This window comes from Harpia harpyja, chromosome 5, assembly GCF_026419915.1.
Source record: "Harpia harpyja isolate bHarHar1 chromosome 5, bHarHar1 primary haplotype, whole genome shotgun sequence".
Classification (NCBI taxonomy): Eukaryota; Metazoa; Chordata; class Aves; order Accipitriformes; family Accipitridae; genus Harpia; species Harpia harpyja.
In genome coordinates, this window is record NC_068944.1 from 65100348 (window position 1) to 65124156 (window position 23809).

At 44.8% G+C, this 23809-nt stretch overlaps 1 protein-coding gene and 1 long non-coding RNA gene across 4 annotated transcripts in view; one reads left to right on the forward strand and one right to left on the reverse strand.

Annotated features, from left to right (window-relative positions):
- Positions 1 to 8403: 8403 nt before the first annotated feature.
- On the reverse strand, positions 8404 to 15449 carry LOC128141856 (uncharacterized). Its single transcript, XR_008235198.1, has 2 exons — positions 15320 to 15449; positions 8404 to 13937 (listed from the first exon to the last, which is right to left on the reverse strand). It is a non-coding gene; the product is annotated as an uncharacterized LOC128141856 (long non-coding RNA).
- Positions 14894 to 23809, forward strand: part of DEPTOR (DEP domain containing MTOR interacting protein) — a 78620-nt gene continuing 69704 nt past the window's right edge. Inside the window, exons 1-2 of one of the 3 annotated variants that reach the window (XM_052787144.1) lie at positions 14894 to 14967; positions 15160 to 15255. In XM_052787144.1, the coding sequence (XP_052643104.1) occupies positions 15170 to 15255 (86 nt within the window). In that variant the 5' untranslated portion in view covers positions 14894 to 14967; positions 15160 to 15169. Of the gene's footprint in view, positions 14968 to 15028; positions 15256 to 23809 lie in introns of those variants that run through there. The other 2 variants (XM_052787143.1, XM_052787145.1) reach the window with 2 other exon arrangements.

Sequence of the window (23809 nt, forward strand, 5' to 3'; positions counted from 1 at the left end):
GCCCCCGTCGCCGCAAGGGGCGGGGCGGCAGGCGGTGAGGCGGGCGCCGGCCGCGTGGATTCGCTGGTTGCTCGCCCTGCGCCCGGCCGTGGCCGGCGGGGCGGGCGGCAGCAGTTCGGGGTTACGCTGAGGGGAATCGGTGTCTTCAGGCGCAGCCGGTTCCCGCCCGGCGAGGCTCGGCCCAGCTCCGCTCGCAGGGGTGCCGCTCCTACAGCGGGTCTGATCCCGATTTCTGTCCTGCTGCAGTAGAGCCGGGCAGGGCTGCAAGAAAATATCTCGACTTGCCAATAAAATGCCATAAAAATCCACAAAATGCCCTAAATAAAATATATCTATAAAATACAACAAAAAGAGGCCCAGTATGGGAGCCCCTGCCCAGCTCTGACTGAGGCAGCACCCTCTAGGTGTTTCCTTGAGACCAGAGCGTGAGAGCAAGGGTGGACAGGGAGAGGCCGACCCTCTGAGCCGCCATTACGGGGCCTGGCTTGGCTGGGAAGACACAGGGTGAGGCAGCTGCAGGTGGGCACCCACTGGCATCACCCACCCCTGCTCATCCTGTCCGGACAGCTGTGAGGACAGTCCGACCGATGGCAAGTATCTGCTGGCTCTCGTCGCCTCGTGATCCCTTAGGAAAGGGATTGCACAGGCCCCACGGAGGGGGGTTCGTCTCTCCGTGGCTCAGGGCCCAGCTGGGCTTTGCGCTGTGGCCTGACCTGGGCCCTGTCTGCTTGAGGAAGCTGTGAGGAAGTGCTTGAGCTAAAGCCATGACAGAGATGAGTAAAAACCACAGGCAAGCACAATTACTGCAATGGAAAATAGTCCGCAGCTCAGAGGTTCAAGAGGAAGTCTACTGACATCCTTTAACCATAAGAAAAAAACCAAAGTGGAGGCTCAGAAGACAGTGGCTCAGCACCGCTGAGAGTCAGTCCTCTGCAAGGAGCAGCACAGGATGCCTCTTCCCTCCCTCATCCAGGATGGCCAGCTTTCCAAACGCTGAGTTCTTGCGGCAGGGCATATTAACACTTGGCCTAGTAGCGTGTTAGTCCTAGCTCTCTGCTGTGTGCATTAGCTAACAAATAATTACTTTGTACTCCTAAGTTGTGTATATCTGCTTCCAGAGTTCCTCTGTGCTTGGTATAAGCCTGCATGAAATGACCCAGACAAGGAGGTAGTACCACGTTCGTGTTGGAACCAGAAGCAGGAGCCAGTGGGATGGAGTTGGCTTGGTTCGGTGCCCAGCCCAGCAGAGAGCAACTGTTGTCACATGCGACTGAGTCAGGCGTCTTCTGCCTTCAGAAGATCCTTTGCCTGAGTGGTGCCAGCAAGGCAATTGGCCTTGGAGAAAACTTTGACTGAAGTAATGAGGCAGTTACCTCTATCACATGTGCAGTGGCTTGTTCAAAGACTCAGCCATCTATCATATTTTCATGTTTTATTTCAGTTACTGAAAGGTGGAAATACAGTCACTGTGTACACAGGAAACCTGAGGCACTCTGACTAGTTTCTACTAATGTGTAGGTGCAAACTGTTACGTGTACAGCCTTATCCGAGACTGTTACATTTTGCTTTAATGTAAATCTGTTCCTGCACACCTCTAAGGTAAACCAGAAAATCACTGTTCTATCAAGTAAATGCTCACACAGTTTTTAACTGTTTAAATAGCAGCTTAATTATGCTGGTTTTAATTTATACCTTAATTTGTGCAATTTCCCAATGACCTCGCATGCCTGCTTCTTCTCCTTTCTCCTTTTCATTCTGTGGAATAAAAAAAGGAGATTCTGATATAGCCAAGGAACTTAACCCAGTGCATGAATTCATGGAGTTTGTATCTTAAGAGCTCTGCTACATAACAAAAACCCAATGCAAAAAAAAAAAAAAACCTGAATGTTATTCAGGAGTTGACACTGATCTGTGGTCAGGAACATTTGTACTAGTTATTAATTTTTCCAACCAGTTTTGTTTATCCTAGTAGTTGTGGTTGTAGATGCTTTTCATCTTGTTTCCTAAGGAGCTGAAACGTATATGCTTGTGCTGCCTGCCGTCCTTCTCTGCCTGTCCCTCACTTACCACGCTGGAAGTTGCTGTTCAAGTTCAGGCAAATTTGGCAGGTAAAGTTTCTAGAAGTTTTGTGGAAATCAGTGGCTAGGCAATATATTGGAGCCCCTACTTAGGGGGAAAGCAGATCTGATCCATTCTGAGAGGCAGCAGGCAACTGGCCTATCAGCAAAAATGTGGACATAAATCTATAGGAAACATGGCTCATTTCTCAGGAAACAACTTGCATTATGCTTCGGTTTTCACTGGGAATGCTTCAGAGCAGTGACCTAACTGACAAAAACTGGTTTGTGTAGGAACTCACGAAATTAGTTTCTTGAAACACAGATGAACCATTTAATGAATTTGAATTGCAGAGAAAATAAGGAGATGCTGAACTATCAATGTTGCTGTCAATATATAAGGAAATGCATACTATGGCAAGGGAGCTTGGCAGAATCCTGAAGTCCTTTTATAATGACACTGTGGGATTATTTATTTGCTCTGGAGTTGCTGTAGCATAAATGAGTACTGTTTTCACTTTGAGCTGGTGTGGTGGGCTGAAACTGTCAGGGTTCAGGAGCATGTAGCATTATGGTACAAGCAGGGGTGAAACTCTCCTGTAGCAGAATGGAGGAAAGAGTTGAGGAAGCAATTAATTCAGCCATCCCAACTTAACCGATCACCAACCGAAGTCAGGCCCCCAAGGTGCACATCTGAGGCTTTCAGTGACTGCTGTGAGTGTACAGCTGAGAGGTACACCTCTCATTATAAGAGAGAGGTAGACTGAACCACTAAATAGCCTGCATCCTCAGCTGGGGTGGAGAGGGGAGGCAGGAATGAGGTCAAGTCTCAAGCAAGATAAGCTTTGGTGTATTTTTGCAGTTGACTAAAGTTAGTGGAAATTAGTGTTAACGCAATCTGGTTCACTAACATTGAGTGAAGTTAGCAAAACAGAAAATGGATTGTTGAAGATTATTATAGTCTTGCTTTTGAAGTTCCTGGCCCTGTATAATGTTTCCCAGGACTCAAACATCAAGGATGTGAACAGCAAAATAAATGAAGGGCAGCTGTGACAAATCAAAGAAAGGAAGTTCAAATAACTCCAAAGATCCACAACCAAGGCATAAAACAATGAACCACAAGATAACATAACATATGTTGTAACAGTGCACATTACCAGCGTCGGGCTGTAGTTGTCAGGCTGTAGTTATCAGGCAGCACATTAGGAGGATGACTTCCTAGGTGTGATTTCAAGTGCTTGGGAGCTCTACAGTAAAATGTAGTGAGAGAACTGGGCTACATAAAATGGGGTGTTTAAATGTCAAAGATGTACACTCTAGAAACTTCTGAATGTCCTTCAAAGCACAACATAGGTAGCTGTGAAAATAAAAGGATAATAAAGCCAGCACTGGAAAAACTGACACAGCACCAAAGTTGAATACTGTAACATGCTATCAGTCTGGCGATAATTACACAATTCATATTTACAGTTCTTGGAGATTATTCCACAAGAGAGGCTAAGTTTGATTAAAGCCTCACAAAACTTAGTTCAAGGATTTATCTTTTCAGCTGAAATGCCATCTGCAATATTTAAAATTAGCATGTATGTTACATTTTCACCATTAAATGACAATTCCTCATTGTCTAGAAATACCTGTCAGTGGACGTGCCCATTGTGCTTCAACACAGAAGGTGATCGTGGCAGCTGGACCTGTAGGTGTGACTGGAGTTAGAGCACAAGAGCTCTGAATGCCGTTTCAGCATGTCCCAGACTCCTGTGAGACACTGGGAGGGAGAATAACTGTCTACAGTGAATGTGCTACATTTCCTTCCTAGGAAAACAAGAAAGATAAAAAAAAATCCCAAAACAGAAAATATAATTATGCCATTGTATAAATCTATGCTGCACACATATCTCGAATAACAGTTGTCTAGTCTGTCTCAAAAGCAAGATCTGGGGAATACTGCTAAAGTGAACAGAAAGTAAGTAAGTTATGGATAACAGGAGAAAAGACCTTTCTATGCAACACATAGTGGATCTCGTGATATGTGGTAGAAGTCAAAACGGGTGCGATCCACAAAAGAGTTAGACAAATTCATAAAGGTTAGATGTGTTTGTCTCTGTTAATCACAATGTTTAGGTTTTAATCATAGCTCAGGACCCTAAATAAACTCAGACCCCCGAAATCACCAGAGCACATGCTTTTCTGCTCTCTAGCTGGTTATTGAATTAGACATGTTTTTACTTTTTTTTTAACCTTTTTTTTTTTTTAATGAATAGCTGAAATAGCAAAGCAGTGGCTTGCATATTCTATGTTCCAGGCATTGATTAATTTGCATTATCATGTCCCAGTAAAACTGTCATACCTGATGATGTCAGCCAGCAAGCACCACAAAGCAGGACATAATGAGTCCAAGACTCAAACAGGGAAAATTCCAGCCATTTAGTAGAAAGAATAACCAGATAGCTCATTGCTACCTCAGATAACTGCTGTCTTGTCACTTATAATAGGCCAACAGGGAGATGCAAAACAGTTATATTCAGATTAGGAGAAAATAAACAGTTGTAACCAAACCTAAATATTTGTGTAAACTCTACAATAGCTTGGAGTATCTCAGTGACATAAAATTGGTTCTGTGCTGGAAACAGTGGAGAAGAAACACTCAAGCACAAAGCTGGAGAGCACATGCCAAAATAGCCAGGGCACAAACACCATCAACACAGTTAAGAAACCACTTTGAGAATTTCACAGTACACAGTTGTAACAAACAAGAACCCAGATGCCCAATGCTGATGAGACAACTAGTGCTAGATACCTGTTCCGTTGTTATGTCATTTCTCTGCAAGGCCAGCATGTGTAATTGCAAACAAAGCCAAAGGATCAGTGATGCCACAATGCTGTCATTCATGATAAGGAGGGGTAAAACCTGAACAAGCTGGTACCCAGCCTATATTCATAGCTTCTCCAGTCTCAGCGAGTCAGCCAGGACATTCTTAGCTACAGAGCGTGTCCTCACCGTGTAAATGCTGATGCAGCGGGTGGGAAGGTGCAATGATTTCTGTTAACATTGGCATGAAAGAGCAGGACGTTTTTTTTCAAGAATATATTAATTATAGGGACACAGTCCCTTTTAGATTTAGAGTATATGACAGGCGTGCATGTCATTTAATGCATGAGTACACCATGAAAATCTTTTCCTCCATCTACATTTTCTGGATAGATCTCCAGAGTGCTTCTATCACAGCAAAAATTGTAATTCAGACTCAGCTGATTTTGCTAGTTGGCAAAATTAACAGCAATACTTTACTGCGGGCCCTAAAATTTAATCACATAATACACCTGCTGGTAAAATTATTTGAAACAGTGTTATTGTCTAGGAGATAAATGTCTATAGATAAATGGAATTAAATGTAATTTTTTTAAAATACTGTGTAGAGTGGTTTGTGGCTAATTCCAAGGCTCAGTCTGGAGACCTTATTAAAAGTGACATACTAAACATCAGTATGTGTCATCTGGCAAGTTATCATATTGTCTCGCTTCTTGATTAACTAGTATCTGCATAGTAGTAACCTCAGAAAGGTTTTTTTGCGGTTAATATATTATTATTTTTTGAGACATTGCTAGGGCTAAGCGTTACAAGTATATCCCAGCAAACTACAAACCTATAATATCTGTATGAATCTAAAATAAATAATAGATTAATTAATTAATATGAAAACCATAGCCATATTATGCAAAATATAAAAAAATCAAGAAGATGCGTCAAATGTTCTATTTGTGAAGAGTATACGATGGAGGAGTAGAGTGGTACAGGAAAATGATAGTGGAAAATAGCTGGCTGAAAACTCAGATGAGAACCATGAAGAAGCCACTATAGGAAAAGCTTGTGTAACAAAAGGAGCAGAAGCCTCACAGAGGGAAAAATTAAAACAACAATACCAATAAGCACATTGTAAAAATTCTGTCCAAAATACCCAATGTTGGCATGATCTATAAACTGCAGAACAAATACCTGATGCTGTTAAATTCTAGTTGCTTCTCTTGTTTCTGCTTGAAGGGCCTTCTAGTCTCACCCTCAGTTCTGATGAATAATGAGATCTCAGGCTGTAACCATCCAAGAATTACCAGTTAGCTCGATTTTGTCATTCTCATCTTTCCTCCTGGTGCTGAAATGTGAGATGAGCAGGCTATTCCCTTCCCATCCTGTTCCCCAATATACCTAGGAGTCCTTCTTGTCCCATGTCCTTTTTAGCCCCAAACCATCTGCTTGACATGAAACTGCAAAAAACTCTGCAGACATCTCTGCAAGAAACACTTTGTTCTGAAGATTTCCATCTACCCCCCTCATCAGGTATTACCAGGGCCTATGCCAAAAGCATGAATGTTTCTGTATCAATTATATTTTTTATAGGTTTTTTTTTTTTCTGCGTAGATCCTAACCATCTGTAGGTTTTTTTTCTCCTGCTGCTGAATACTAGAGCTTGTCATGAGGCCAAACATTTTTCCATTGTAATCGCTGTGTCAATGAGGAGCTGGAATTTTTTTCTTACAACTCTGTGAGTAATGATTAGTAGTGAGTATATCACAAGGGATATCAATGTCTTAAGATGCTGAACAATTTGACATCATGGAGCAAGCTATAACTGGACAACAGAAGTAACTTTCCATTCATCGAATGTTTTGGCCTCTCAGATCTGGAGTGACTCTCAACTCAGAAAATAACTTCATTGCCTCCACAGTTAAGAGAGATCCTTAGCCTCTCATCTTCTCCCCTCTAGGTGTTGGAAGCTGGGTCACCAGTTTTGGCATGGACCTTACCTAACAGAATTGCCTTTCCCCGCGAAATTGTTTGGTAAGCGGATGATGAGGCTGCTCTCATCATGAACTTCTTGAAAAGAGATGCTGTGTGAGGCTTAAGGGGAGGTACTACCCTTCAAACCCTCTTTGAAGAGCTAAATGAGTTTTCCCCCCACATTTAACAATTCAAATGAGAGAAACATCAAAGGCAATTAAGGAACTTAGAAATCTTTAATTAAAAATTCTATGCAAGTTCCATTCCTGGGGGAGTGGGCACTGGGGTCTGCCAAATTGGGTTATAGGAAAAGCACAGGTATAGCCGATCCTATTCCATGGTGGGGATGTGCAGTAAGTGGGTCTCCTGAGAGGCTTCCAGGCCAGTTTTCTATACTAACTTCTTTAAGAGTCACAATTTGGAGGGCTTCTCTCCAGAGAGAGGAGTCAATGCAGACAGGGAGGAAAGGTCTCTTCTCTCTGCTGGTTGATGTTGAGACAGGCAGCATCCCACTGTGGAGACAGTGTAATACAGAGGGGAAAAGCTCTGAGGGACATCACAAAGACAATTTATTCCTTCCACCTCCTACCTCAGCCTGGCTCTCTTGCTGCTGTCTTCCTTCCAGCCTCTCTTCCCTTCCTGATTCTCTCCCTCTCTTTTTTTCAGCTCAAGCCCCACTTCTTTTCTTAGTGGGACTCTCTTCTCCCCATTCCTTTTCTCTTCACAGCTCTTTCCTGTACCTTTTTATCCTCATTTCACCCCTCTTCCCTGGGTGAACTCACCTTGGTGAAGTTTTCTTCCTGGACACAACTACAGACTGTTTTTCTGATGCTTTTTTTCTGCTGAGATGTTGAGAGCAGGACAGCATTCCCATTACAGTTCAGCCCTTGGCAATATTGTTACAAGGTTCTCTATTTCAAGAGACCTTAATTTGTTCTTATGAGAAAAGCTTGCTGTGTTTCTGCTTCATCCCCGTTGTGTCTGTTGGTGCCTCCTTCCACCATTTCCTTTGGCACCCAGTTTCCCTGCTGCAGAGCTACAGCAAAACTCTTTCTCCATAAAGAATTCTGTTTCTCTGTAGCACCAAAAATACCTTCTCTTTGGTTCAATAAAGGGACTGGTCATATCCGATCATTTTGCTATATCTCAGCGCAATGCAGTATCTGACTTATTTTAGAAGCATGTTCTACTGAGTTTATCGCATTGCTTCAGCACTCTAAGAGATCCATAAATATTTTGAGAACCCAGGAGGTCCCAGACAAACACTTCCTTGCAAGGTGCTTTCATAGAAGAGAATATTGACTTATCTAGTATTTTACTGACTTTAATTTTTCATTTTGACTAGATTGGGTAATTATTTTGGTGTTCATTGCGGAGGGACATTAGCGATGGCATCAAGTGTGTTTGTGTTTGTAATCCTGTGCAAAAATTGTATTGTCTAAACATTATTCCCTTTTAAAATTACCTTTAGCGTCGTTTAACAGTTCTTTTGTCAAGCATCAGTTCACAACGATTTTCTAACAGGCATTTTCGTACTTAAATTCTTGAAAGGACCACAGGGTGGCAGAGTGATTAAACACATATCTGCTGGAAACAGTTTATTTCACAGACATAAACAGACCGGAGTTAGGTGAGCCAGAGCAGCTGCTGGTGGTGATTATCCCAGTGGAGCTGAGTGATGCCATCGGTTTGTAGTTCTCCTGACATCCCGCAGCACTGGTGGCATAACTGCAATGTGGTGTGCCTGCCGCCTGTGCCCCAGAGAGGCCCGTCAGCCAGAGGAGCAGCTTCGCTGGCCTGGCGGGTGTTCCTCAGCCACGGGATGCCTCTGTGTGCCGCACAGCCTCACCTAACGACAGGATGCCATGTGCTTAAGGATGGAGACAATGCTGAAACCTCTGCTTTGTAGAGTACTTTTTGACAAAGACTGGTTTTTTCTTATTAAAAGCCTCATCAATCATAGGGGAGTACAATTCTGCAACTTATGGCAGCAGCTATTTGGCATCCTGTCAAACTGTTTGCATCTGTTCCTGCTACCAGAACCACACATCCACAGGTAACGTGCACGCTGCATGCTTGTACCCACCACCCACCCCAACGCCTTGCTGTGGTGCTCTCTCCAGGGCACAGAAGAGCCAGATCGCCTAAGGCAGAGTGTGCTCCACCACGGACAGCGTGGAAAGAGCAACAGTCAACAGAAACTTGGGCTGAGAAGCAGCAATATGTAGCCAAGGACTAGTAAGGAACAGTGTCTTAGACTGAATCTCAGCTCTTAGGTGTTGCCTCTCAAAGGAGAAAAAAAAAAAAAGCGCCTGAGCATTCAGGGCTGGTTACAGTGCAGAGTCAAACCGTCAGTTCAAGCCACGGTGGTTTAAGCAAACCTTTTTGATCTTGTGCATTAACACAGATGTAGCTGGGGGACAGCTTAAGAAGCTGGCTTTTACCACTTAGCTAGTAGGTGTTGTCTTCACACTTGAGATGTGGTTTAGAAAGCAGTTCCTTTTCAGCTCTAAGTCACACTTCCCAGCTGACTCACACCTCCCAGCCAGTGCACTAAGCTGGATACTACAAGAGTCCTGGACTACGACCTGGGCTAATCATACAATGTAGACATAGCTCAGGCTGAATGAGTACATAATTGCTATCAGTTAAATGCAGAATAAAATAGAGAGAAAACAAACCAAAAAAGAACTACTGGAAATACATATGAAATCTGGAAAGATTTAAGGTTGCTGCCAGTTTTACAGGTGCTTTTTGACAGGTAAATATTTTTGTGATGCTCAAAATTAGAAATTATTACAAAACTACTGAATATATGAAATAAGAGAAAGTAGAAGATGTTCCAGGTATAATAGATAAGTAGAGGGACTTGTGTGTATAGAACAAGTGGCATCACTGTCATTGGGTAGTGCAAAATGCTGGTTTAGCAGACCATGCCATCAACTTGAGTTATTGGCTCTGCTGGTCTGATGTGCATTTCTGATCTTTTTTCTTATTGAAGCTGTTTGTTTCCATAAAATATTTATGTGTTCACAGGAGCAAGCACTAAAACACATACGCATCTCCTGGTCATGCTTTAGCTGTCAGTCTGCACAGGAATCTCACTGTCTCTGGCCCAGTCAGTGTTTGAACATTTAACACAAAATAGAAAAGCTGAGTAAGGACAGGCTTAGGAAGCCCCTTTCAGATAGTCTCTGCATATCTCAGGATCAAAATGCCTTTTTCTCTGCACTTCGGCTCACTGTTATAACGATTACCAGGTCAGTGCCGCATGAAATATAAGAATCTAAACAGACATGAATCTCACTCTAGTGCTGAAATGTTGGACAGATTATGATAAATTCCTCCTGTTATCTCATCATGGTGGCTTTTGCAGGAACTTGGATGTTATGATAGAAAAAGAGAAGTTTAAAACATACCGATTTTTTTTTGCTGAAAACTTACTAACTTTTCCTGTGGTTTATCACAAGACTAAAATTAGCTCGGCCAGATGCATTCAGTCCTTTGAATCACACAAACACTGATCCTTCTGACCAGTTCCTAGCAGACAACTTAAATTGTTTGAACTTAGAGCAGCAAATGAGCAGCAATGAATGTAATCTGTGCACTGCCAAGAATGGGAAACACTATTGTACATACCCTGAAAAGAGGAGGGGAGACTGGACAATACCTGGTAGTTCCTCTGGTTCCCCTTGCCAGGCCTCTAGAGCTAAGGAAGTGAACCAGTTGAAACACAAAGACAAGTGAGCTCTTTGCAAATACGCATGGGAATATAGAAAAAAAACCCCACACTCATTTTGTGTGAGTGTTGCAGGAGCTACTTAAATGAAAGGCAAACTTAAAAGCCAAAAAACTATTTTGAATTTGTCTTCCTCAGTAAGAGAGGTACCAAGTATTTCTAAATTTGATGTGTACATAATGCTGGCTCTTATACAAAAGATGTTAGGAAAACCAAAGCTGTTAACCCATCAAACGGCTTACCTGCTAATGCATTTTTCTTCCTGAAGTGCTTCACCATCTTTTGCATGAGGTGATCAATGCCTTAATGATTTGTCTGTCGTTTTCCTGTTTAAAAAGCTCTAGTCATCCCAGCAAGGGAAAGACAAACAACCTTATATGGGACTCAGGAGCAATGCCATAGGAGAAATGAGAAGTACACACATGAATATTAGTAATTTTTTCATGTGAATGTCTCATGCTAAAATAAGCTTGTGGAAAGTTAATTAGAGAGACTAAAAAACTAATTTATCAAATCTCACATTAATTTATCAAGTCAAAATGTAGGCCACAGATGCAATATACTTTAAAGCAGTGAAAGCAATATTCTTATTTCACTATGTAAATATTTAGCGTTTCACCACTTGAGCATTTACTCAGTGAGATAAGAAAGTTTATATAAATTACTAGAATGTTTTCTAAAACCAGTACTCTAATACAATGTCCCTATTCATGCATGATGTTCCACACAGCATCATGACCTTGGGGGTTGAAATGTGTAGCCTAATACCTTACTGCATGCCAGAGAGCCTCCAGCGTCATCAAAAGTCACTGGAAGACACTTGAGCTTCCCCTCATGCCTGTGGTACCAACTCTCCACCAGGCCTATGGGGCCTTCTTATTCTCTTGATGTGGTGGAGGAGGAGTTTTAAAGTGTCCCAGGGCTCCAGCTCAAAGATCTGTCATGCTCCTGGCTGAGGAATGCCTTACTGTTAGCTAGCTACCTTCATCTCACTTAACTCCAGCCATGCTAAGGTAAAATGCAAGTATGTATTCATACCTAAAATAGACACCAACTCCTAAAATTGATCCTATATCTATAAAAAAGAAATCAATCTACTTCCCGGAGGTTACCTCAGAGGGATGCCTCTCTCTTGCTGTCAGGATTTCAGACTCTGCACGTGCTGTCCCACCTCTTAGAGGAGCATCTTAGTCTTGGTAGCCAGTCTCCCCTGGGAGGAAGGGTCAAGACAGCTTAATATTTTGCTAGACCTTATGTTCTATAGCAGTCTGTATATTAAAAACAATATACAAACATCTAACCAGGTTATTTTATGTAACTCATTACTGGCTCTTGGCTGAGATCTGACCCTTTGGGGTTATGTTAATTAACCATGTTTGGGTCACAGCAGGTTTGGAGTGGCTGATACCTAATTCCCTCCTCTTAGGCACACTGTAACTGTAAGAAATTTCAGTGTGAACATCTGGAACAAATTGCAAATGGGATATCAGTGCACAAAGGCAAACATGGCTGTGTATAATCATTAAATAATTCAGTGCAGGAAATTGCACTGGCCTGCATTTTCCAAGCTGCAAGAATATGCAACGAAAGATATGCATTTCAGGCTGCAGTTTGCACAAGCACCCTGAGTCAAGCCAATAGCTTGTCACTGCCCAAAGCTTCTTCCCCCTTTTCCTCTCCCTCTTCCTCCTCTTTTGTTCCTGCTCCCAGCTGCCCAGTCCCACTCCACCTTGGTGTCAGCTCTGGCGCCTGTTGGACCCTACAGCCATCTGCACAGCTCTGCTCACTAGCCCAGAAGAAACTCTCCTCTTTGCAGTGCTCTTCCGCCTGTTCACTGAATTGAATTGCAGCAAGCAGAGGTCCTAAAAGTGGGAAAACTGGCATAAGACACATTTTCAGATTGTGCTGCCGGAGCCAAGAAGCACAGTGTTTCCCCTTTTAGTAGTGGTGAACGGCTGAATCAGGCAAACCCAGGTGATGGAGCCTAAGGCTTACCCAGAAATGGTCTGCAATGTACAATAACATTCTCTTGAAATTGTCTTTCCTTCAGTCATGTGATAAAGTGCTTGATAAAAATTACTGTGTAAATTCTTTGTCCTAAAGATAAGGTCAGATGAGACAGTTGTTTCAATTCCCTTTTTGTTTCCAGCGCTGTGAATCTGTACTTTGTATGTTTGCAGTATGAGTGGAATTAGAGGGTGTTTGCAAGTATTCAGATTAAACGCATGTCTTCTGAATTTACAGCAAGCAAGCTCAAGCTGTAGTGTTCACTGTCCTAAGGTGTCCTCCCTAGCCCATTTCATGAATGAAGTGAAGGCAGATTCTGTTTTTCTCCCTATGCCACCCACGGATCTCTAGTGGTCTTTGAGACCCACAAAGGGAAGTGATCGTTCCCCTGTACTCGGCACTGGTGAGGCCGCACCTCGAGTACTGTGTTCAGTTTTGGGCCCCTCACTACAGGAAAGACATGGAGGTGCTGGAGCGTGTCCAGAGAAGGGCAACCAAGTTGGTGAAGGGTCTAGAGCACAAGCCTTATGAGGAGCGGCTGAGGGACCTGGGGTTGTTTAGTCTGGAGAAAAGGAGGCTGAGGGAAGACCTTATCGCTCTCTACAACTACCTGAAAGGAGGTTGTAGCGAGGTGGGTGTCAGTCTCTTCTCCCAAGTAACAAGCAATAGGACAAGAGGAAATGGCCTCAAGTTACACCAGGGGAGGTTTAGATTGGATATAAGGAAAAATTTCTTCACTGAAAGGGTTGTCAAGCATTGGAACAGGCTGCCCAGGGAAGTGGTGGAGTCACCATCCCCGGAGGTATTTAAAAGATGTGTAGATGTGGTGCTTAGTGACATGGTTTAGTGGTGGACTTGGCAGTGTTAGGTTTATGGTTGGACTCGATGATCTTAAAGGTCTTTTCCAACCTAAATGATTGTGTGATTCTATGATTCTGTGAAAGGTGCTCACTAAAACAACTATACTGGGTTGAACCAAAGGTCCATCTAGTCCAGTATTCATCTCACAAGTGGCTATAAATAATGTTTAGGGAACAGGAGGGAAAGCATATATGAAATGTCTCACAAGTGCTTGCCTAGCTTCCAATTATTTTTAGCACAGAGAATTTCCTGAGCTGGATGTGGCTGCTGTCAGCTTAGTAACCCTCTGTAGATTTCTTTTCCAAGTACTTGTCCATTTTTTCCTTGACTCCAAGTCCATTCTTTCCCATCCAGAGCCTCATTTGGTAATAAACACTGCAAGTCCACTGTGGACTGTGCAGAGAACCACCTCTTTCCCGTTGTCGGCAGCCTGGCTTCTACTAGGTTCACTTGATTCCCTCTTAGTTCTTCTCTTGGCTCTGAAACGATGGTCTTGGTCCTGAAATGGTGACAATATTGCAAACACTTAAGCACATGCAGTTTCCATGCACACAGACTATGTGCGGGCAGAACTAAAGGCAATGAGTAGGCAATCAAGGTATATCTTAATTGCACGTGTTTGTAAATGAAAACCGTGGTTGGACCACTGCAGACGATGCCTCCGGGACTTTTTTTAAAAAAGGCTGGGGTTTTTTTTTCCCCCCAACAAAAACGTTGACAAACAGTGCTCACGACCTTGCAATTCACTTCCCATTGCCAAGACTAAATGCTCCTCTGCCCTCCCAAGAATTCTGCATCCGCTGTCACCTGGAGACAAAGAGGTGAGGTGGGCAGGGGACCGACGTCTGAAAATAACCCCTGGGTAGCAGATGAACAGAAATCCGGACAGCAGGAGGGCAGCAGCGGTTTTTGAGGGTGAAAATCCGGACCAATAGCTCCCTCTCTGACCGGCTTCCCCCCCCCCCCCCCCCCCCATCGCTAAGGAGAACTACCAAGGCGCAGCTCGCACAACCGGAGCGGGCTGCAGCAGCATCCCAGCGGAGCCGGCGGCCCAGCGCCGACCAGCGCCCGCCCGCCCAGCCGGCCCGGCTCCTCCGGAGCGCCGGTGTCCCCCCCCGGGAGAGAGGCCGCGGGGTCTTTGCACCCGCGGGAAGGGAGTCGCGGGAGGGGAGGGAGGGCTGCGCTCCTGCGTGCGCGGCCGCCGTGTGCCCCGGCCCCGGGACAGGCGGGGAGGGGAGCGGCGGAGCTGCCCTCGCTGCGGCGGGGCCGGGGGGGAGCCGGGGCGGCCGCCGCTCGTCTCGCAGCCGCCGGCGGGGAGCCGGCCCCTTCCCCCGGGGGCCGGCAGCGCCGACCCTGCCGTGTGACAGCCGTGGGGGGACGCTGCTGCCTCGGCGAGGCTGGCTGCGGCTGCGGCGGCTGCAGCCATGTGTTTCTCCGCCTGCCTGTGACACAATAACACGGGAAGCGGGCAGGGGGGGTGGGGGGGGGAATCGAGCCTGCCGAGGGGAAAAGTGACCTGCCCCGCTCAGGTGAGCCGAAGCGGCGGGGGGAGGCTGCTGCCGCCCCCCCCCCCCCCCCCCCGCCCCCGGCGACAGGCTCTGCGGCCGCCGGGGCCGGGCGGGAGGCGCCCCGCGGAGCTGCCAGCGGGGGCAGCGCGGCCGGGGGCGGCGGCGGGCGGCGGGTCCCCGGTCCCCCTTCACCCGGCGGTGCTGTGCCCGCAGGCCGGCGGCGATGGAGGAGGGCATGAGCAGCATGCAGCAGAAAGCGGCGGAGCTGGAGCACATGGCCGAGGTCCTGCTCACCGGCGAGCAGCTCCGGTAAGCGGTGCCTCTCCCCCCCCGCCCCCGCAACCACCACCTCCGCTTTGCCGGGGACACGTACCCGGGGGTCGGCAGCGGCCCCCCCCGAAAGGCGGGAGGGGGATCTGCGGGGCGGAGGGCGAGGGTCTGTCCCCTCGGGCTTCCCTTGCACCGGAGCACCTGCCCTGCTTCCAGCGCGTCCCCGGGCTCCGGCCCCGCTTTCCGCAGCGAGGAGGAAGAGGAGGAGGAGGAGGAGGAGGAGGAGGGGAGGTGGCAGCCGACGCTGCCAGCCCGGGGAGGTAAGTCACCGCCTCGGGGGTCTTCTGCCCCGGGCACCTTTGCTCCCCTGCGTGGGATAGCAGGCGTCTGGGGGAAAGGCTGCAGCATCGCTAAAGGGATCAAGCGATGCAGAGGGAGAGTCGCATCTTTAAAGAGGAAAAAAAAACCCCAGAGAAACCATAAGCCATAAAGTGTTTCAGCACTCCAGCGAGAAATAAGCAGAGCGCAGGGAACCGCTCCTGCACAAACGCCGTGTGCTCTCTGGCTCCCGCAGCGGTGCCGGGCAGTGACCCTGCAGAGGTGCTCCTTATTCCAAGGGCTTGTTTTTATTTTGCATCAGCTGGTCCCAGCAGATGGAAGGGGATCCCTACTGTCAGTGCCAGCAGTAATTAACAGTGCTGTTTGACTGGAGTTGTGCGCAGCACAGAAACCGTTAACAAAAATGCCTGACTCAGTTAATTTTTAATTTCTGTGATGTATTTAGTGTGCCATCTGTACCCATACACTACAGAGGAGAAAAAGAAATTTTAAGACTTTCGGCTTGTAGATGGAACATCTTGTGATTCAGGAAGAAAAATCCTATTTTTATCATGTGTTATGTGTGTAGCTAGAAAGAGATTGTAGAAATATTTTCCCAGTAGTTTTTGCTTGAATTTTCTTTGAACTTTTTGCTCAAATGCCAGACAAACACTGCAAAATGATAGAAATGTTGCTTGATTTAGGAGGTGCCATCATTGCTGCTAGTACAGACGCTGACATTGTTACTGGTCAGATCCACATGGTGAGGACCATTGACACCTTGTGATGCACACCAGTGATACCTGTGTTTGGGGAGTAAAAGTTGTTTTAGTGGTCTGGCTCCAGTACATACCAGTGTGTGCTCTTGAGATTCCTCTTCAAAGTAGCCTGAAGTGAAACCTAGGGTGACAGGGTGCACCGGCACACAGGCTCTGCATGGTGGACTTAGTGCAGAGTTGTTCATCCAAGTGCCTGATAAGAATCCTGCTGTTCTTAATTTATCTCACTAGAAGTTGGAAGATCGAAGGCTAATACAACATTTCTATTAAGATCACATTAATATTTTTATACCCCTCATAGTTAAATGTAAAAGCAAAAGCTTTGCAATCTTTCGGGAAGGAGAAGACTGAGGAAATTTCAACAAATCTGGCTCCTGGAATCAGCTCATTAGTCTCACAATCAAGCATGACATTTGTCATCTGATCTATTAAGGTAATGAAATATGGTGCTGTTTTGGGGCAGGACTATCTACAGATACAAAATAATTATTCCCTGTCCTGTGAAGTTAACTATGGACAGTCCTTTGCGAATCTGTAGGAAGTGGCCTAGATCTCCTTGGACTGTGGTTTCATGAACAGCTCAGCCTGCATAATGTCTAGCTACTGCTGAATGGGGAGATCCACTCTCTCCCTGACCCTTTTCCTACTCCCCACTCCCGACTGTGTAGTCCCACCTCCTCCCTCGTGCCGCTTGCATACTTCTTGCACCTTCCTGGGAGCAGATCCAATGCGGCGATGCAGTAGGTAAGTTAGTTTTCTGAGCTGCTGACTGCCGGAACCCACAGAAGGTAGGTGGTGGGAATGTGGAGCCAGGAGCAGGAAGAGGAGGTAGCAGAGAAGAAGCAAGATCTCCCATTTTGGCAGCAGTGAGCTGTTGGGTCAGCTAGAACTGTCTTGTGAAACTGCGCCCAAAATTATCTCTCTTCCCCCAATTTTTTGTTAGCTTTGTTCTGTTTCTCTGTCAGGATACTCTATGCAAAGTGTTAGTTGTCTTCAGTTTTCCAGACCATAAAAGCCACCAAATACGCAATAGAAAACTGGCCAGTAGACAAGTTTTAGCCAACCCTTCATTTAAAGCTTCTCTTTTCCTGTCCAAGAAAGGTGTATAATTGTTAAGGCTAAATGAAATTGTGGAGGATTTTCAGGATCAAAGACAGGCTATCTCAGCGGCCTTTGGGGCAGGCAAACAGATGATAGAAAACCAGCACATGCACTCAAGGAAACATACTGTACTCTATTCTTAGTGATGCTTACAAATGCCAGATAAGCCCCCCAGCGGGAGTGATGCAGCCAGACAGGTGATTATGTGTGTATTTGGGTGAAAGTGCATATGAGCAAGTGTTGCATACTGCAAGATGAACACTTAGGAGTAAAAGTGTAAAACGAAACTGTGAGCATGGTGTTGCTTACACAAAGCCAACCGAATGTAGGTATTTAAAGCACTCCTGTACTAGACCAAACAGTGCATGTGCCCAAACTCAAATACTTATGAGAGGTGCTTGATTTAAATTCCTTACAAAGTTTCTATTGCCAGTCTCGCCCCAGCCTCACACATTGCCTCATAGCCCCCATTCCTGTGGCCTGTTTGTTGCACATCTGTCCCTCCCTGGCAGGGACTTCTTCATGCAGTAAGGGCTGAATTCATCTGAGCAGCACCTTGGCAAGCTTGGCTTTGCATGCTGGCAGTGCTGGCAGTGGAGATGGAAGCCCTGTGCCCCCTTCCCCTCCCCAGGCAAGTGCAAGCTGGCTAGGGGGGGGAGAGGAGGAGGCCGAAGAGTTTTGTCCTTCTTGTTACTGTCCTTCAGTTGCTTGTGATCTGTGTTTCTCCTTTGCGAGGTCAGGAGCCTCTGCCCCGGTGTGTGCTACGTCAGCTGGCAAATGCTGGCTCTGGGCTTGCACCCACCAGCTTCAGTCATGAGCAGTTTGTGGGAGTTGAAGCCGTGATGTAAATCCTGGTCCATGGGTGGCGTGATTTATGGAAAAAGAAACAGGACCTTGAGCTATATTTTAGCTAACGTGGTAAATTTTTACATTCAGTAGCGTCCTCTGCCTCTAACCCCAGTAGCTGGCTGAGTGAATACCTAACTAACTCTTACTTTTGGTTAATGGGAATATAATTTTTAAAGTGAGGACTTCTGAAGTTTGGCTCTTGATAGGCCTTTTAATTATCAAGCTGACAGCCATGAAACAAAGCAAAAGATCTCAGCAGTGTGGCACTTCAGGACAGACCCTTTGGCAGCTTCTCTCTGCCATGCAGAAGACTAGGAGGAGCAAGGCGAGAGCTGCGATGGGCATGATCCAGCTGTGGGCTTCCCAGGCACCGACAGCCCTCCAAGGACAAACTGCCTGACAGCTCCAACCACCCAAACCCCCAGGTCTTCCCTCTGTTCTGCTGCAGTTTCAGAGACCCTATAGCTGTTCAGTGGTGAGCTCGCTCTTTGGAGGATGCCTGCAACAGAGCTGCCCTTAGAAGACTCCATAAGTTAAAAGTGAGGGGTATGGACCCGTCTCCTGAAGAAACTGCGACCTCTGCTCGAGAGGCTCATGGGGCCTTCAGCTTCCTTGGCACTGGGAGAGCCCTTCGAAGCCTCCACCCCGCTACGTCCCTGACTGCAAACACTTGCCTGCGGGCAGCCCCGGGGAAGCGAATGGCCCTGAGCTTCCTCGGTCTCGCTGGCTGTGCCTGAAGGAAGGTGTCACAGCCTTAGTGCTTTGGATAGTCATTGTTGGAAGCATAATAATGGGAACGTATAACAGCACTACCAAAGTCAACAAGAATTTTATCAGAAGCAGAGCGATTCCAGGCTCATTTCCCTCCCGGTCGAAGGCAACAGGTTGTGCCCGTTTCAGCACTGTTTGGGAGAAGGATTAAAGTATCTCTGTCTGAGTTTGAGCATTAACTTAGTTAGAGCTGAATCTTGCCTCTGGCAACCAAAAGCAGTTTCAATGGGCATGTTTTGATATACATGCTGGCTGCCTGTCTTACAAGTCAGGGGCGTCTGAAATCTTCCTTGTCTGCTAACTGGTTCTTGATGCCAGATTGTCACCAAAATCTGGTACATCTTCCAAGAGTCCCTCATTTCTTGCAGAAAATATGCCTAGTCATTCAGGGTGTCTTCAGGCTTCAGTTGTCCAAACAGCAATATTAAAAGAGCACCTTTTTTTTTTTTTTTTTAAATCAGAAATTGCAATTGTATATATGATGCAGTTCTCTGTAGTAGGTGTAACTTGAATGATATTTAATGTCTCTGCAGACTTTTGGATACCTCTTTATCACCAGCCTTTACAAGAAGCAACACCTTTGCTGATTCACACTTCTGTTAAATAGTTGGGTAAATAATTAGGAAACTTGTTAGATGAGCCAGTGGTTTTGATAGAATAGTTCTTATAATTCAGCATGTTCTTTCTTTCTGCTTAGGGAAATACAAAGCATGTTTCTTAGAGATTTTTCTTTCTTTCGGAAGAGACAAAATGCAAGATATGGTTCAACAGAAATTTGTTTGCCTTTTTATCAGAGTTTTTATATGAGTTTCATCTTACAAAAGAGGTTTTACATGGTAAACAGGTATACGTTTTGAAGCTGCAAGTCATGTCAAAACCGGTATTCACTGGTCTTCCAAAGGTCTCACTTCAGGAAGATTATCACTTTAAGAAAACTTCTTAACGTATTGGAGTGCATAACTTTCAGAGTCATTAACTTCTGAAGGGTGATAGCACCTACAGGTCCATAAATGTTTTTGTTATTCTGAGCAATAAATAGTCAACCTTTTTCACAGTGGTAAGGTTCAAAAGTTCATTGGCACTCTAAGGTGCAAAGAACCCAGGGCGCATAACAGTAACAGTTTCTAGAGAAATATAATCAAGAGAGCCTTACCGCTAATGTATTGCTATAATATAGAAAAGTATTAACCATATGGTTCCATAATTTATTAAATGCTATCACTGTGTTCGAAAGTATATTAACACTCTAGTGATGCACTACTACAACTGTGTAAGCTTATACACTCAAAGGAACGTAAGGATTTAAGATGCAAAATTGTCTAGAAGTCACTTCCTCTCAAGTCAGGTCCTTACTGATCTTCAGATATTAAACAAACCTATATGCCATTTTTAGAGACAGAATTCATTAAGATGAGATTTTGTAATCTGCCTAAGCCAATCCAATATTGTACTTCCACCTAAAGGGATGATGTGTTTTTCTACCCCCTGCACCTTGTTCTTGCAACCTCCTTAGTTCTCCACCAGTGGTTGCATTTCCCTTAGCCAAGAGCTACTGATTGGGCTCAAAGCTAACCCTGAAAAAAATAGTTTTCAGTTGTCTCACTTGAGAAGGCTCTTGTCTGCTGACTTCTTCAGGGCAGATAGGACACAGGAGATGATTGTATCATCAGATCTCTGTGGAACAGAGTGCTCCAGAACTCTCTGTCCAAATAATTTCACTTTCATTAATTTGTTTTCCAAAATCAAGCAACAAAAAAATTGGCAATATCTTCTCTGTGAGGTTCCACCAGAGTAATACACTGAAAGAAAAGGTTTCAAAGTGAAGGTTGGTAGAGCTGCAAAATGAAGTGCTGTGAAATCCAGAAGTTTCCCACTAACTCTACCCTATCACAACACTTTCAATTATATATTTTAATTAATATAAATTATTTTAATTTTATAAAAAGCATGTGCTTCTCAAATTTATATGTTCATTTTTTCTAGAATCTTTGATACCTGGTGCACTTTCTCATGTGTTTCAGTCTTGCCCTTTTTGTTCTAATTTTAATGGCATCAAGTCCCATAGGTATACATAAGCATGCATATATATGCGTATATGTATATGTGTTTGTATATGTGTATGATTTCTGGGCCAGGAATCTCAGTTTCTCGTGTCCTTCAGTAAAATTTGTGGCTATTCAACATTTGTAGAAATCAAGACATAAGGCTTTTGTTTGCTCAGTTCTTTCCTTTAAGCTATGCCTTTTAATAATTCACTCGTTCCTGTCAGCAGCTTTCCTCAAGCACAACTCAGAGATCAAGTAGTTAACAATGCGTGTGCAAATAGTAATCGCTCTTTTGCTATGTACACAAGAAGGCGGATGTTGTACGGGTGGTTTGTGCTGTATATTTTATGTATTCCATTCCAGATGGAGTCAATCATTAACTTTTGTCTCAGGTTAGCAGAGATCAGCAGGCAAGCAAAGGATCCTGGATGTGTGTAGCATGTGCAAGAATATTTTTATTTATTTTATGTTAGAGGAGCTGCCCATGAACAGGTGAAGGAAACTGTTTTGATGTTGATGCTTGTGCAGGGAAGGCAGAATTAATGTGCCAAAAGCAATCTAGCTTTGCATTTACTACACGATCCCTGCTCCTGTGGGGGCAGTGGCCATAGGCTGGCACCATGACAGAGAAGTACTATCACTTGTCATTATTATTTACTATTTGTGTAGCGATAGCGCTTAGGAATTTGAGCTATTTATCAGGTCCTGGCAAGGGTAGGCACTGTATGCTCTGAAGAAAAATAAAGTCCTTGCAACACAAATCTTGGCTGCAATTCGTAGCAGTTTCTTGCAGCAGTAGCGGGCTCTGGCTGGTGGGGGAAGGTCTGGGTGGAGCTGCCAAACTTGGGGAACCAAAGTGGGACTCTGTCGGGATTGGGATTTCTGGTTTGGGAGGTCAGACACCGAGCCCAAGCATGGCATCCCAAAAGCGCAGAGAAAAATACCTCCCAAATGTGGAGATGGAGAGGTGGTACTGTGTGTGCCGGGATGGGTGGGGAGCTCTGGGTACCGTGTTCAGGAAAGGATCCGCTCTTTTCTCCCTCCACAGTCACATCTGTAGAGTGAGAGACCAGACTGAAGCCAGGAGGGAGGTCAACCAGCTTTCACTATTGGATAAATGGACAAGGACTAAGAAGGAATCAGTGCATTTCATTTTAATTGAGGTATTTCTTATATCTGTAGACTCCAGTACTTTTTGAAATGTAAAACTTAAAGAATTTCAGTAGTTTCTGTGATGTAAGACTTAAGAAAGTGAAGGATATTGTCACAGCAGCAAACGTGAGCTTCTCCGCAGTCCAGCTAAGTTCCTGACATAGACTTTGTCATCCCCATCACTAAGTGAGTGCTGGCTTGGGTGGTAGCTCTTGGCTTAGGATCTGCTCTCAGAAACAGACATTCCCTCCTGAGGCTCTGGGCCCTTCTATCTTTCATGCCACTTAGTCAGTTTTTTATTTTCGTAACACTTGTATTGTGGTTAATGCTTTTGCCTCTTTCTTCCTTGCAGAGCAGGCTTGTGTGAGTCCTTTTGCTAAATGAAAGATACTTTTTTTCCTGTGTTCAAGGCCAGGGTTGAATACAGTCATCTCCTCAAAATAAACTTTTGTGGGAAGAGATTGAACTAACTGATGAAGAATTGGCAAAGGGGTGAAAGGCTGGGTAAGAAGCAAGAGCTAAGCAGGTTTGGTTTGTGTACCTGGTCCCTGAAGAAAAACTGCATCGAGGCTCTAAAGGTTAATAAAGACAGAAACTGCAAAGCTTCAGGTCTCGGCAGAACCACTGACATTCGCTGAGTGAAGGATGCACTTCGCATGTTAGTCATGGGTTGTTTCTGGTTTTCTTTTCTTAAGCAAGAGCAGGGCATATAAACCACATATTTTAAACAATTTTAATGTATTAACCACTGGAATTAAATACAGCTTAAACCTGTTTGAACACAGGCTTACAAGGGTCTTTAGTTACACTGCTTCAACTAAGACTATTGGTATTATAATAGAATGGAGAGACAGATTTACAAAGGCAGTTTGCCTTCACTAGCTAGCAGAAGGAAAGCTGAGAAGGGATTTTTTAATCAGTTTCATAAATATTAACAGTAATGCCTTTTTTAAAATTTTTTTTTAACTGTTTGGAGATTTGACCTTTCCCTTGAATCCCACATTTTTCCTGTGGCCTTAAGGAGAAATGACTGTATTGTGAATATACTTTTGTTCCTTGCAGCAGAAAGAATAAAACTGATTGCAGAGTTAAAGAAAAATAAAATATTTAAACCTACACTGCCAGGAGGGTGCTATAGCAGGAGTGGAAGTAAAATAATGTGCAATCATGCTCTGTTATTTTTTTAAAACTCTGAAGCATTGAGTTGCATGGAAGCACGGAGAAAGGGAAAAGATAACCCACGGACTGTGTCACAAGCTCACTCAGGCTCTAGAGAAACCTGTGAAGTCAAAGGAGCCTCCTCAGGCAGGTCTGCTTCTGTTACATCTATTTCTCTGTTCCTCAGCAGGGCTTTTTTTGTCATGGTACGGCTACACAGGGATCCAGGTATGCCTGGAGCTAGAGAGGCGGAGAGGGGCTAATAGTTTGGACAGCTAAAACTTCGAGCTAGTACTGCCACTGAAAGCAGTGGTCCTCTCTTTCTTGTACCCACACCAACATAGGTTTTTCTGCCTCCTGGTTCCCTCCTCTGTGCTTCCGCTGCTTTGGACTGGCTTAAGCATCTCTGGACCATCACCA